This window comes from Pezoporus occidentalis, unplaced genomic scaffold (genome assembly GCF_034315485.1).
Source record: "Pezoporus occidentalis ecotype Australia unplaced genomic scaffold, CSIRO_AGI_Poc_V1 ctg15, whole genome shotgun sequence".
NCBI classification, from domain to species: domain Eukaryota; kingdom Metazoa; phylum Chordata; class Aves; order Psittaciformes; family Psittacidae; genus Pezoporus; species Pezoporus occidentalis.
Window position 1 is genome coordinate 1,774,162 of NW_026913316.1, and position 14,210 is coordinate 1,788,371.

Consider the following 14,210-nt stretch of genomic DNA (forward strand, 5'->3'; position numbering starts at 1 on the left):
GTTTGAAAATACGTATGTCAACAGCAGTGCTGGCTGCAGCAATTGTAGGAGTGTAGAGGCCAAGGGTCTTGAGAAGGACAAGTGATAAAATGAAGACCTGAACTTAAGAGGAGCAGATTTCAATACATTTAGGAAGCTGTTAGGAGGGATCCAATGGGAGTCTGTCTTGTAGCAGCTCAGGAATTTTGGGAGATTTCCCAATACAGCTGCTTCCTGAAGCCCAAGAGCAGCCTATCCCCCTAAGCAGGAAAAGGAGGAGATATAAAAAGAATTTGGTTGGAAAAACACCAAGCGAACTAAATGAGCTCAAATTAAAAAAGAGCACTAGAGCAGTGCAAACAGGGGCAAACTCCCATAAAGGAGTATAGAAATACTGCTTCAGCTTACAGAGATGCAATTAAGAAGGCAAAAGCTCAGCTGGAGCTCAAACTATCGAGAGATGACAAGAATAGCATAAAAGTTTATGGAGGTATGTTAGTAGGAAGCCAGAAGTACAAGCAAGATGTAGACCTGTTGCTGAACAGGGCCAGGAAGTTCATAAAAAAAAAGATACAGGAAAGGCTGAAGCACTCGGCCTGTCTTCACAGGTAATGTCAGGCCCCAAATCTCTATGTCAGGAAGCAATGATGAAGCAAATGACAAACCACTGCTCACAGAGGAGGGTCAAATGAGGGACCATCTGTAGAAACAGGACATGTACAGCTCCTGATAAGGTTCAACTGGGGGTGCTGATGAGAGACTTGGCTGATGCGATCACAAAACTACTTAACGTCTTTAAAGGGTCATGTAAGTAAGGGGAAATCCCATATATCTGGAAAAGAACAAATATTGCAGCTGGCTGCAAAAAGGGCAGAAAGGTAGGTCTAGGAAGCTACAGGCTGGTGAGCCTGTATGTAACTCATGGAAGCGTTTCCAGGAAGTTGAAGGGTATGTGAAATTTGGTTTTGCTCCATGAGGATCACCTTCTGCTTATCTGCAGGGTATTAGATCTCCCAATTTGTGTCTTGCTTTTTCAGGCTGTGAAAACATCCTTATAGAATTCTCTGCTTCTGCCCTTCAGTCTTACCATCCTGCATAATTTTGTGGTGTTGCCAGACTTGGTCACCCTGTTTTTCACTCCTTGTTTCAAGTCATTTATATATATATTGAACAATGTGGAACACAGAACCAGAACTTCACTGTTGGACACCTGTAATGGATGGGAACCTACCTGAGAGCTGGTTACCTCTCATGACTGAAGGACATAACACAATATGTTTTTGTCAAAGTGTATTTGGTAGAATTTATATGTTTATGTTCATTGTGACTGTTCATCGAAATGAGGCAGGAAAATATAGGTGTGATGCTGTTCTGTGACCTTCATACTTGGCTGCACTAGGGTGCCTGGCAAACTCTCTCAGTGTGGACAGCAGTGAGATCATGAGAAACTGCATGGCCCTGCAAGTAAAGAATTACAGAGCTGGCATAAAGCCAGTTGTTTTTCTGAGGGTACAAAAGCAGGACCCTCTTGTAGCTGAATCTGAAGCCTCACCTATGGGTGGATGCACTGCATAGAAACTTTCCGAGTTACCTGAGTCTCCCAGCATTGGCTGTAATGGGGCTTCTCAGCTTGAAGTGTAGGCCTGGATGGTGATTCGGTGGTAAGTGGTGATGTATTTCTTCTTCATCTCTTTTCTCTCTATGAAGTAATGATTTGGTGCGTTCCTAATTTTCCTCTGTGCTTTACTTATATATATATCTGATTTGCTTTATTGTTCTTTTTTACTATATATATAGATATATAGCATGTTAGTGTGCATGTTTTAGTATGCTTATTTAATAAACTGTGCATGTTGCAGGGCTAGTGTGTGGTTGTTTTGTTGAGTACCCTGCCTGTTGGGAGAACAATACCTTCAAGTGTGGGAATTTACAACTTATTTCTAGTCTTGACCACCTATTTAAGAAGGTACTTCTCCTTACAGAAACTTTCTGGATAAATAGTTTATGTTTATGTCATTGTCCGTGTTATAGGCTCCACTAATTCCCCTGATAAGGACTGGCTGGCTTGCTGCTTTTACAGATACTATCCTATAGATCTTCCTGGAAACTGGCATTGCACTCAGTATCTTTCAGTTCTCAGGTACTACATCTGTTTTAAGCCATGTATTTTTTAGTTCCTTGAGAACTCTTCAATGAATGCTGTCTGATCTTCCAATTTGTTACTGTTTGTCAATTTCACGACCTATTCTACAGTCACTTCAATTTCAGGCAGTTCTCAGATAAGACTCCCTCAGTGGGTTCTTAGCATAGGAATTTCCCATGAAATAGCAAAAACTTTTCTGAAGGATTTGTTTAGTTTCTCTTCAATGAACCCTTTTGTATCCTGATAACCCAGTGGCTCTACAGACTCTCCAGGCAGCTTCTTGCTCTTGATGCATTTAAAGAAAGATTTGTTGTTTGCCTTAATGCTTTTGGTTATTTGTCCCTTAGAACCATATTGTGCAATCTTGAGTTTTTGCATTTAACCTGCCAGCATTTATGGCCCTTCATGTTCATCACTGGAAGATGATTTCAACTTTCAGAAAGAGCATTTTTGTTTCTAATGACTTCCTTTGCCCTCCTGTTTAACTCTGCTAACTTCTTGTTTTATTTTAAGCTTTTCTTGACACACATCATTGGGTATGTACTTCCAGCATGGGGGTATCAAGTCATTTCTGTGCTGCCTATGAGGACTTAATAATTCTTAGGTTTAAACAGACTTTGATTTTTTTTGTTGCGTACTTTATGTGGCTCATAACTGGCAGATTTTCTGCCTTCTGTAAGGATGTTGGATCTGGGCACAGAATAATCACTTAAAGAAGGGCTTCTCTCCTTCAAGATGTCAAACCATCTTTTGTACATTGCCCAAGACCAAGTCAAGAATTATATATTTCTTGTTGGCATAGAATCATAGGATGGTTTGGGTTGGAAGACACCTTAAAGATCATCTGGTTTCAACCCCCTGCCATGGTCAGGGACACCTTCCACTAGACCATGTCACCAAAGACTCTGTCCAACCTGGCCTTGAAGACTGCCAGGGATGGGGCAGCCACAACTTCTCTGGGCAGTCTGTGCCAGTATCTCACCACCCTCATAGTGAAGACTTGCTTCCCAATATCTAATGTGAATCTTCCTTCTTTTCACTTGAAAGCTATTTTCCCATGTTCTATCCCCACATGCCCTTGTTCAGAAGTACCTCTCCAGCTTTCTTGTAGGCTCCCTGTAAGTACTGGAATGCATCCTAAGCAGCTGTCTATGATAGTGTCCAAAATTCAGTCTATGCGCCATGCCTGTCTTTTGAAATTGAAGACTCCCAGAACTATCACACTTTATATCCTTCTTTCAAAAGATATGTCTCTGCCTTGATGGACAGCCAGTACTGCCAACTCCATACTGTCAACCCATATGTCAACCCATACAAGTTCTTTCTATTCAGTAATATTGTTTATATAATTTGATTCTAAGCTCTTTTGCTATCTTTGCCCATAGTACGAATGTTATACTGAACTGCGTGTTCCTTACCTACTTGTTTTCAAACAGGTAACTTTTAGGCTGTAATTTCATTATGAAAACCTTTTTACTTTGTTCAAAAGATGAGCTATTATGAGAATAAGATCATAACATTAGTTCTTAAAACTAACATTTTCATTACTAATTGCTTTTCTCTTTCATAAAGAACAATATGAATCTGTTGGGAATTTTCTGTATCTGTGGTATGTCTGCAGGGTAGCCAGAAAAGGAATGAATTGCCTGATTATTTTACTAGTTCTCTTCTTTGTGATAGAAGACGTAATAAAAAAGGAAAGATCCAAAAGCATAGATGTCGTGGTTTAAGCCCAGACACACAGCTTGCTCTCTCACTCCCCCCACCTTCCTCCCCCCACTCCCAGAGGGATGGGGAGGAGAATTGAAAGAATGTAACTCCCACAGGTTGAGATAAGAACAGTCCAGTAACTAAGGTATAACACAAACCACTACTACTACCACCAATAATAATGATGATAAGGGAAATGACAAGGGAAGAGAATACAACCGCTCACCACCTGCCAACCGATACCCAGCCCAACCGAGCAGTGATCTAACCCTTCCAGGTAACTGCCCCCAGTTTATATAGTGGGCATGACGTGCTGTGGTATGGAATACCTCTTTGGCTAGTTTGGGTCAGGTGTCCTGTCTCTGCTTCCTCCTGGCTTCCCCTCCTCCCTGGCAGAGCATGAGACTCACAAAGTCCTTGGTCAGAGTGAACATTACTGAGCACCAACTAAAAACATCGGTGTTACCAGCGCTGTTCCCGGGCTGAAAGTAAAAACCACAGCACTGCACCAGCTACTAAGAAAGAGAAAATTGACTGCTGCTGCTGAACCCAGGACAATAGTTTAGGCTGTTGAAGGCTATTAAAGTTAACTTTTAATTTGAAAGTGCATCCACGTTCAGTTAGCGTAGCAAACTGAGTTGTGCAAAACAGAAAATCACGGTTCTAGGTTATCAGTTGTAAGACAAGAAAAAACAGAATTCTGTAGGTATTGATTTGCATGCAGTAGGTTACCGTTAAAAAAAAAAAAAAGGCAAAAACCTATCTTGCTTTGTTAGATAACTTTTGAATCCCTTACTAGCATGGTAATGGCCAGCTACATATGGCAATAACCAGTTCTAGTAGCCTAATTAATTCAGAGATTCAACGATAATTGCAAATTATGGAGTCTGTTCTTGGATATGCTGCACTGACAGCCTGTCTATGGATTGAGAAATCAGTCTCTCTTACAAGGAAAGGAAAATCAAAAGAGAAAATCATGCACCAGAACAATTTCTCCAGTGGAAGCTGGAAAAGAGGAGGGTACTAGATGTCTCTAATCTCTTGGACCATAATGGACAACTGTAAAGCTAAGAATTTGTAGTGCTGGCTCTTCATCTGCACTTAATGCCTGGGATGGAGTGTGTCTTCGAAATTCTGGAAGAGAGAACTATTTTAGAGATGTATAAACAGGGAACTCTTGAACCCCATGAATAAAATGCCAGAGAAGACTTCAGCTCTCTAAACAAGTAGATAGACTGCAGAAAAAGTGGTGTGTGTTACTAGTATCCACATATGTTGGTGTGTATACTGACACCTCTGTAGCATCTTGGCATAATGCTCATCAGACCACAGATCAGACGAGAGAAGAAAGGGAGACTATGAGCTGAGTATGTTGTCAGAATCAAGAAAGGTTTTCTTAGTGCTTCAGTGTCTAGAGCATTTTTACAAGTTTCACTTTTTGAAACCCCATTCTTTCATTTCCTTAGCTTTTCATGGGCCTTTAAACCACACAAACATTTTTTACATCATAATAAAGCATCTTCCAGCTGCAGCAGGACTGTATTGCTCTTTTCAGAACAAAATTGCCCTACAGATGTGTATTGGGATATCGAGATTAAAGACATTAGCCCAGTTTTCTGTCTGATACATTAGATTTACTGAGCATTCAAAGTCAGGCTCCAAAAATGGCTACTTTAAATGGAATTACCCTTTTCAACTTAAGACATAGTAAATCTTTGTGCCTGGGCAACTGAGAAGTAAAGGAGAATTACAAGCTAGTGTAACGCTGAAGAGTCAGGGTTTGTTACCAAACTCCATGTCTTTTTCTCTCACTCTCCTTGGAGAAGATTCATCATCTTTGAGGTTTTGTTTTGCTCCCACATTGAGCTTTACAATGAATAACAATAAGCCCTAAAGCAAGTCAAAGCTAGTGAGTTAGAAAGTTAATTTATCTTACATCCTCTTTAAATTGCTGCTGCAGAGGGTGGAGAAGCGAAAGTATGAGATTAGAAAGCTCTTGGTATTTCTAATCCTGTCCTAACACTCCAAGGCTTTTACTTATACTTTATTTCTTTGGGGACTGAAGTAGTTTACATGGGAGGAAGTGGAATAGCACAGCAATCATGGTGGGTGATAAACCATTGGAAGTGTTGGAAAGGGATGCAAAAGCTGGTGAGAAGAAAGGACTGAGCAGAAAGACTAAAGCTGAATACAAAACAGAGGGAAGAAAAAAATGGGATAAAAAAGGACCAGGCAATTTGTAACAGAAAAATGGAGATAATCTGAATAACTTTGGTGATTGTGCTGGAGAAAAAATAATACAATTTTCCTAGGAACAGAAGTCCAGGCAATTGGGCAGCTTGCCTTCCGAGAGCAAGGCTTGCCTGTAACTCACAGAGGAATAGGGCAGTGTGCCTGGACTGCTGAAACGTGCAACTGAATGCATTTGTGACCTCGTTTGTATCAGAGGCCTAAAAATAGAAAATAAAATAGGGTCTGATTTCTATAAAAGTTGTTAAAAGCATGAAAGGGGCTTCTCTGAGGTAATCTTACATGGAAAAGAAGGAATAGTAAATTTCTAAACACTATAATCAGTCAAACTAGTTTTATAACCCGTAAATAATCCATATGCATAATAGCCCAGATGCCATGCTAATCTCTTATAAAGAAACATGGGTTTGCTAAAACCTGAAATCAGGTGTAAGGAGTAAGCTAGAGGAATGCAGGTTGAGGCTGCTAAAATACTAGCACTTAGATTAAATCAAATGTGTCTGTGTAAAGGTGATGTTGATGATCAGAGAATCTGATAGCCACTGACCTCTTATAATAAGGGTTGGTATAAAGCCTTGGGAAAATTTCCAGAATTCAGCAGTTCTAGGATCATAGAAAAATAAGGTTAAAAGAGACCTCCAAGCAGATCTAGCTTCAATGCTTCTCTCTCTCACAGTTGGGGTTATTCAGAAGAGGACGGAGTTGTCTCTTCTGAACAACCCCAACTCTCTCAGCTTGTCTTCCAGGAGGTCCTCCAGCCCTCTTACCATTTTTGTGGCCCTCCTCTGAACTCACTCTAACAGGTCTGTGTCTTTTTTGTGGTCCATACCCCAGAGCTGGACACGGTACCCCAGGTGGGGTCTCAAGAGCAGAGTAGAGGGGGAGAATCACTTCTGTCAACCTGCTGGCCAGGCTTCTTTTTATGTAGCCCAACATACAGTTGGCTTTCTGGGCTGCAGGTACACATTCCTAGCTCACATCTGATTTTTCATTTACTTAACTCATATTTCATCCCTTCTTTTCCTCATGTCTCCTGTTCTGTTCTCCCCAAACATACTTCTTTTCTTCCACTGGCTACTCCCATTTTTCCAGAACTTCTTCAGCACCCCTTAGCGCCACCTATCAGCAAGACAATAATCCCTTGTTAAGAAGTAAGAGTCTGCAATTAGATCCTCCCTAGACCTTCCCTTTTCCATGCTAAACAGCCAAATTCCTTCAGCTTCTTGTATACCATTCTATGTGCTTCAGTCTTCTAACCATCTTTGTGGCCCTCTGGTGGTCTTGCTTCAAAATCTTGTCATGTCTTCATGGCTCAGAACCAGATACTGTACTAAAGATGTAGCTTCAGGAGTACCAAATAAAATGGAATAATGACTTCCTTGTTCTGCTAGTGACAGTTTTGCTAATGCAGTGAAATAAGTGATTGGCCATCATCGCCACAGGGATGCACTGCTGAGTCACAACTTGTTGTCAGCCAGACCCTCAGATCTTTTCTGTGGATATGCTGCACTGTTACATGGGATTTCTTCCTCCATGAAGGATTTTTCATTTTCCTTTCTTGAACTTCATGACACTATGGTTGGCCTGTTCCTCCAGATTGTCAGGATTTCTCTGAATGGAGTCCTACCCTCCAATGTATGAATGTTTCATTAAGGTTGGTGCTATCTGGAAACTTGCAGTTGAACATAGCTGCAGTCAGAGTTCTAACAAGACTTTTTCCTTTCTTTTTCCTTTTTTTTTTTTTTCCTAAATCTTAAGGATTTTGGCCTCCATTAAGAGCCTGCAACAACATGCCCACCACTGAGTTTCTGAATTTGCCACCTCTCTGCTCATCTGCTTATTAGCTTGTTGTGAGCTTTTTCCCTCCTCTCCCCCCATTTTATTTATTGAAAGGGAAGAATGAAACAATCCAATGAAAAAGTACCAGTGAAAATGCAGTCCAGCAATGGAGAAGGTAGAGAAGCTGGAAGAATCAAATGCTGTGTTCTAAAGCCCAGTTTTAAAGCTTCTGAACAGCATTCAGTGTTAGATGGATAGGGGTATTGCTAGTGACATTTATATCTTGTTTGAAAGCATCAAGACATTCTGTTTTCTTTCTAGTTACAGGATGGGCTGTCAGGTCTGGTTTGTGTATGATGCTGTCCCTACATTCCTGCCAAGTTAAACTTCCTAGATTTTGATGATTTCCTCAGGAAGTATGTGCCCCAATTCTATCTGCCTATGTGTGTCCAGTATGATAGGTTAAGAATGGCTTGTTGCCAACACCACACTAAGTAATGGCATTTACTTGGAGTTTATCATGTGCAGTACATGGAATTATGCAGGATGCCATAGGATGTGCATAGCAATATACACATATTACCTGTGACACTGAGGTACACTTTTTCTGGTTTAGTAGGTTACAGCAAGTTAGAACCAGAGTTCTGCATTTCTGCAGCCAATGTACTTTAGGAAGTTCTGTGGTTTCTAAGATGCTCTTATGAGAGGTTTCAATCCAGGAGATGATTTATTTGTTTGTGTAGCTGTAATCAGGCTTTCTCTATTCATCTCACCAGGGATTCCCAGCCTTACCTCAGTGCTGTTATTTATCTGTATTTGAAGATTCAGATGATCATCAATGCACAATTTGGTTTTATGTAGCGTATTTACAGTCAAAAGCTAAACACTTCTTTTAATGTTATGACCTTAAGATTCTTGGGAATTCAATAAGGCTGTTCAGCTGAAATTTAGATTTTTTATTTTTTTTTTATCAGCTGCTTTTTACTGTCTCTACAGATTTTGCTGTGTCTTTTGCTCAGCATCAGTATACATCTCTGTGTGAAAGGAGTGAAGGATTACTTTAAGATTACAAAGGACAGAGTAAAGTGAGATCCATTCTGAGTATCTGCCAAATATCTTTTGATCTGTTTTACCCTTCCAACATTCACATGGGTCAACACAGACCACGTGGCAGGTACAAAGCATAACAATAACCAAATACCCTCTTACTTGGTGTACCCTGAGCTCAGGAGTTCATAACCTTGTCCACAGGCTGTGAACTTTTCAATCAGGCTTATTCAGTTTCTGGACCACTGTGAAATGTATGACCTGACTCGTCTTATTTAATGTTTGACATTTTAGTGGCTGCAGAGGGTAGATAAAACAAAAATCGTACTGAAAAGGCGAATATGTCCAATTGCTGTCTATGGAATAATGAATATTTTTTACAGAAAAACTTATGGTAGTGAACAAACACCACTTTTAAGCATATATTTCTTCAGGCCCTAGCAGTTACATGGTCTTTTTATCACTTCAGACCATTTTGATAACATTACCATGATGTTCCTCCTTTTCCAAGCTGCTCTCTTGAGTGATTTCTGTGGATTACTTGCAGCATTATGTCTAATCTTTCTGTTGGTTTCCCACTCCCACACCCTTTATGGTGCCAAGGATTGCCAGACTGGTCATTTCACAGTGTAGTGCCTGTGCATGTGCACTTGCTTTGGCACTATTGCCCTGTGTAACACAGTCTGTGAAGTTGCACTTGACACAACATTACTTAAACTAATTTTGCTGTTGTGAGGTAGTTTCTGCAGTTCTTCATTCTGCAATTGTCTTGACAGCAGATTTGCATAAGCAATGGGTAGGAATTTGTTCTTAATTTTGATGTTGCGATTAGCTTGATTCAGACAAATAATAGAAGGTTGTGCAGATAACACAACATGGCATGAACTGGTGAAAATGACTGTAAACAGAATAAGTAAGACAAATGATGGAGTCAGGTTCAGTAGTTATTTTTATAAAACGTAAGCAAATAATATTTCTAGTGTCTGTCTCCTGGTACTGTGACAGCTGCTTGAAATCTAAACATATGGATTTATTCAAATATTAGTCAGTCTCACTGCTTTCTGAATGAAGTGAAGGAAGCTTATTAATTAGTTTTCTGCCAGGGATTCTTGGTATGGAGGGATAGAAGACTTTCACAACTTTTGCTTGAGTTCTTCTTTTCTTCTTTCATTCTAAAGGCAATCTTGCCATCATACAAGGGACTACCTAACATGGTTGTTTGTTAAATTTAGTGTAGAAGATAATTCTGAGGTAAGAATTGTTTGGCTCTGCCCCTTCACATATCCCACCCCTCCTCCTTTCATCTCCTTCCTTCCATCTCTAACTTCTGATAGCACCTGACAGAAGATAGTTAAGTGAGAAACAGCAGCAATTAAATCAAGCTAGTAATGAAGTTACTGTTCAGCTATTATAGCCATTTTCATGCATTAGAAACCTAGAGAATTTTTCTTCTGAAGTGATCCAGCATGTCTGTGCTTCCTTCTGGAGGAGGAACATAAACACAACTGTCCTTTTCCAGTCATCTCTGCAGGGTAGGACTTGAATAGCGAGGGCAGTGAAACTATGTTACACTTTCTATATCTTAAGAACGGAGTTCCATCTATAAGGGCACAATTACCAAAAGAGAGGCTGTTAAAACTGATGATTTTAGGACATTTGTTTGAGTAGTAATTTGCGTAGGAGGCTTGAAATATTAGTGGAGGATGAGTCGTGAAGTATACTAGGAAATAAAAGAAAGAAGGAATCTGGAAAAGAACAGAAAGGGGTAAGTAGGAAGGAAAGATAAATGACAGACTCAAGAGTAGAAGAGTATATTTTGGAGATGAACAAAAACTCTTTTGTAGGTGAAGCAATCATGACATAAAAGTTAGGAAAATGCTGAATTGTGTGGAAAGTAGTCATCTGGAATGCTTAACTGAAGAAATACAAAACATAGAAAATATACGAGAAGATACAGAATCATACAATGGTTGGAAAGGACCTTGAGATTGTTCCAGATAGCAGAAGAGAAAGACAAAAGAATATTTGCTGTTCATGTATTTCAGTAATACAAGTTTGGGGGCATTTCTATATTTATTTGACTTGGGATCGCATGGACTAAAGGGAGCTGGACAGAGGTTGTTTGCACACCTACTAGAATAAAAGGACAGAATCAGTTACATGACTGGGAAAAGGCAGATGTAAGGTGATTCTTAGGTTCTCTTTGCAAGGTTATGAGGACAGCTGCACTTTCTCACTAGGTGGGTAGAAAAGTGCCCTCTGGTAGGCCATGACAAAGAACATCTCTGACCTGCCACACCTGGCATGGCGGGAAGTGAAGCTGGCTGGATGACAATGTATATACTAAGCATCAGAATGTGCATCAATACCATTGTCATAATAGATTCAAGTAGCTGAAACAGTGCAGTGGAACAGAATAACTGTGAAAACTTTTGCTTTTATTTTGAAAGTAAACTTAATGCTCTGTTTGGTTTTGTTTGGCATTTTATACTATCAGGATTTCTGAGTGCTTACATGCTTTGACAGAAGCATGCATGCATAACAAACACTATACCACTTTGATTTTAAATTCTTCAAAACTTTACTAATATTTCTGTTACAGTCCTTTCTGCTGTAAGGGTATTATTTTATGCAAACAAGGCCAGGATTTGAATAATGACTCTTGAAAAATTGACCAACAGTCTCTTCATTTTTTCGGACAATTGATTCTACTAAGGGAGAGACAAATGCTCTCTGTGAAGTAGGCATATATGAAATAAGTGATTTTTATTAGGTAGTTTTTTAATAGTCCTGCTTACAAATAACACTGAAAAAGTAATTTCTGAGTACTACAAAAATGTGCAGAGACTCTTATGAACTGTGATTACTAATGCACTATTAACATTCAGTGAGCAGCAATGTTTTGCTCTTTACATCAGTCTGCCTCGATAGTGTTCTTGTACTCTGGGTAGTGTTGCTTAGAATAGCAAATACAGAATTTAGTAGGCTTTGTCCAATACTCGGTGGCCATTTAAGTATACACAGTACCCTATTTCCTGCTGTACAGAACCTGTGTGGACTCACAATTCAGGACACCAAGCTATTTGATGCCAGTAACAAGAGAAACAGAGAGGACTGATGCAGCTCAATTAGGTAGAACGACCACCAGCCATTTCCTTCTTCCTTTTAAGTTATGGTTTGCCTTGTTCCAGAGATTCAGAAAGTTTAATGCCTCCATTTACCCTTTGTTTCTTGGTCAGTGGTTTTAGGTAGCAGATAGGAGGAAAACTTCTGAGTCTTTTTCTCTCCAACCATTTATTTCTTTCTCTCAAATACCAAATTCTTCACTGGCACTTGGTGTATGTAACTTACTTCCAGGGGTGTTTTTCTTCCAGGCAAGACATTGCTGTGGAGTTATTCAAGGGACTTTCTCTCACAGCTCCCCATTAGGGGAGCTTTTGAAAGAAGAGGGAGAAAAAGATAGTGGGTGCATTTGTGTAGACACAGGAATGATTTAGCAAGTGAATTATCAAAAATATTTCTCTTTCAGCCTTCAACAAACCCAAGGGAAAGGTGCAAGAAAGCTGTTTTTGTTTACATGTGAAAATGACTTCATGTAACTATAACCAAAATGAAGCCACAGCAACATTTGGCAAATTTGTAACAAACATTCATTCCCTAGAAGTGTCTCAATTTTGTATTTGATAAAACTACTGCTGCCATCTGTGGCAAACGCAGCTCTTTGTGGTGTAGTGGGGATTTTACTTGTATTGGTTTTGCCTTTACTTCTTTACTTTTCTTCTAATCGAAAAAAAATAAGCTCTTTTGTATAAAACAAAAAACTCTTCAGTTTTTTAAGCTTTGCGGATAAGTCTTACCTGGTGGAACTGGTTTGGCTTTCTTGACAGAATAAAAGGAAATACATTCAATTAGCAGAAGGATTTTTACCACAGCTTTTGTCTAAAACTACTTGAGTTTACCTTCTGTGCATCATTGAATGCAGAAATTAAATTAAATTGCCCTCAGTACATATCAGCACACCTTCAATTTAGTTTATTTTGCTAGGGTGTACTGTGATGGTTGTCTTTTTTGACTACAAAAGCTTTTGTCACCATGTGATGATCTGCAGAACTTTGCATCTTTTTTTTTTTAAGTACCACAAATTATTCTTACTTGTGATCATACTTCTATCAGCTTGTTAAGTCATTTGTGTGCTACTAAGAGGTCTACATGAACTATGAATGATTCTGATGTAGGCCTAAATTGTTTAATATATTTGGAAATTCTGTTTCTGATAAAGTGTCTCATTCCATGACATATATCATTAGGGTAAATGAATGAATAAGTGTTACCACTGGAATCTGAACTGTGAATGGGTTTGAAAAGGAAAAACCAAAAGCTTTCCTATGAGATACTATACTAACAGTTCTTGAACAAATTATAATTTTATGTACAGAAATTCAGAATCTCAAAGGAAGTAAAACCAAATGGTTTATTTTTTTCAGGAACTGCAGTTCGAGAGACTGACTCGAGAACTTGAGGCTGAACGTCAGATTGTAGCTAGCCAGCTAGAGAGATGTAAGCTTGGATCAGAAACTGGAAGCATGAGCAGCATCAGGTAATGTACAAATTGTTAATTTCTTTGTAATGTAATTAATTTTGTTGCTGTTATGAATTGCCACTGAGAACAAGGTTGATCATCTTTTTTTTTTTTTTTTTAAAAAAAATACATGCCAGGGAGCATGATTTTAGTAGAGCTTAAAAATTTGGATTATTTGCTTTTTAGAAAGAGAATTTCAGGAAGAGGCTTAATTTCATGCAATTTGACATCTGATTTGCCCCGTAACAAAATAGTAGTCTCATTTGGAATTTATTGATTTGCTGTAGTCTGACTGGATTAACAGCAAAACTTCTGTTTCTGTTACCAATAAAGCTGTATTTTTCAGCCAGAGGTTTTTAGCTTCATTTAGCCGAAATGTATTGATAAGTTTTGTGAACTTGTTTTCTACTTTCGTCATTTAAGGTATTAAATGCTTTAGTGATAATTACTTAAATCTGCTCACCTGACACTGAACTGTAATGATAAGATATGAATCATTCTGCTTTTTTTAAACCTTGGCTTTCTCTAATTAAGAAACTGTTGTGATACATTGTTTGGGTGATGGTGAGATGAATTAAGAAACTGTAACAAAAGGAAGCTGATGTCTCGGTCAGTTTGGTGTGAGTAAAGATTTTGTAGTTTTGAGCTTCTGGTTTCTTTGTTTTCTCAGGTGATCCTAATAAATGATAGATGGTAGAATTTGAGTTACAAGGATTAAGAAAA

General features: G+C 39.0%; 1 protein-coding gene across 6 annotated transcripts in view; it reads left to right on the top strand.

Annotated features, from left to right (window-relative positions):
* The window catches only part of CTNND2 (catenin delta 2), a 655,439-nt gene that overhangs the window by 246,563 nt on the left and 394,666 nt on the right, over window positions 1-14,210 (top strand). For all 6 annotated transcript variants that reach the window (XM_062610812.1, XM_062610810.1, XM_062610813.1 and 3 more), the window contains one exon: window positions 13,393-13,505. In XM_062610812.1, coding sequence (XP_062466796.1) covers window positions 13,393-13,505 — 113 coding nt within the window. The remainder of the gene's footprint in view (window positions 1-13,392; window positions 13,506-14,210) is intronic.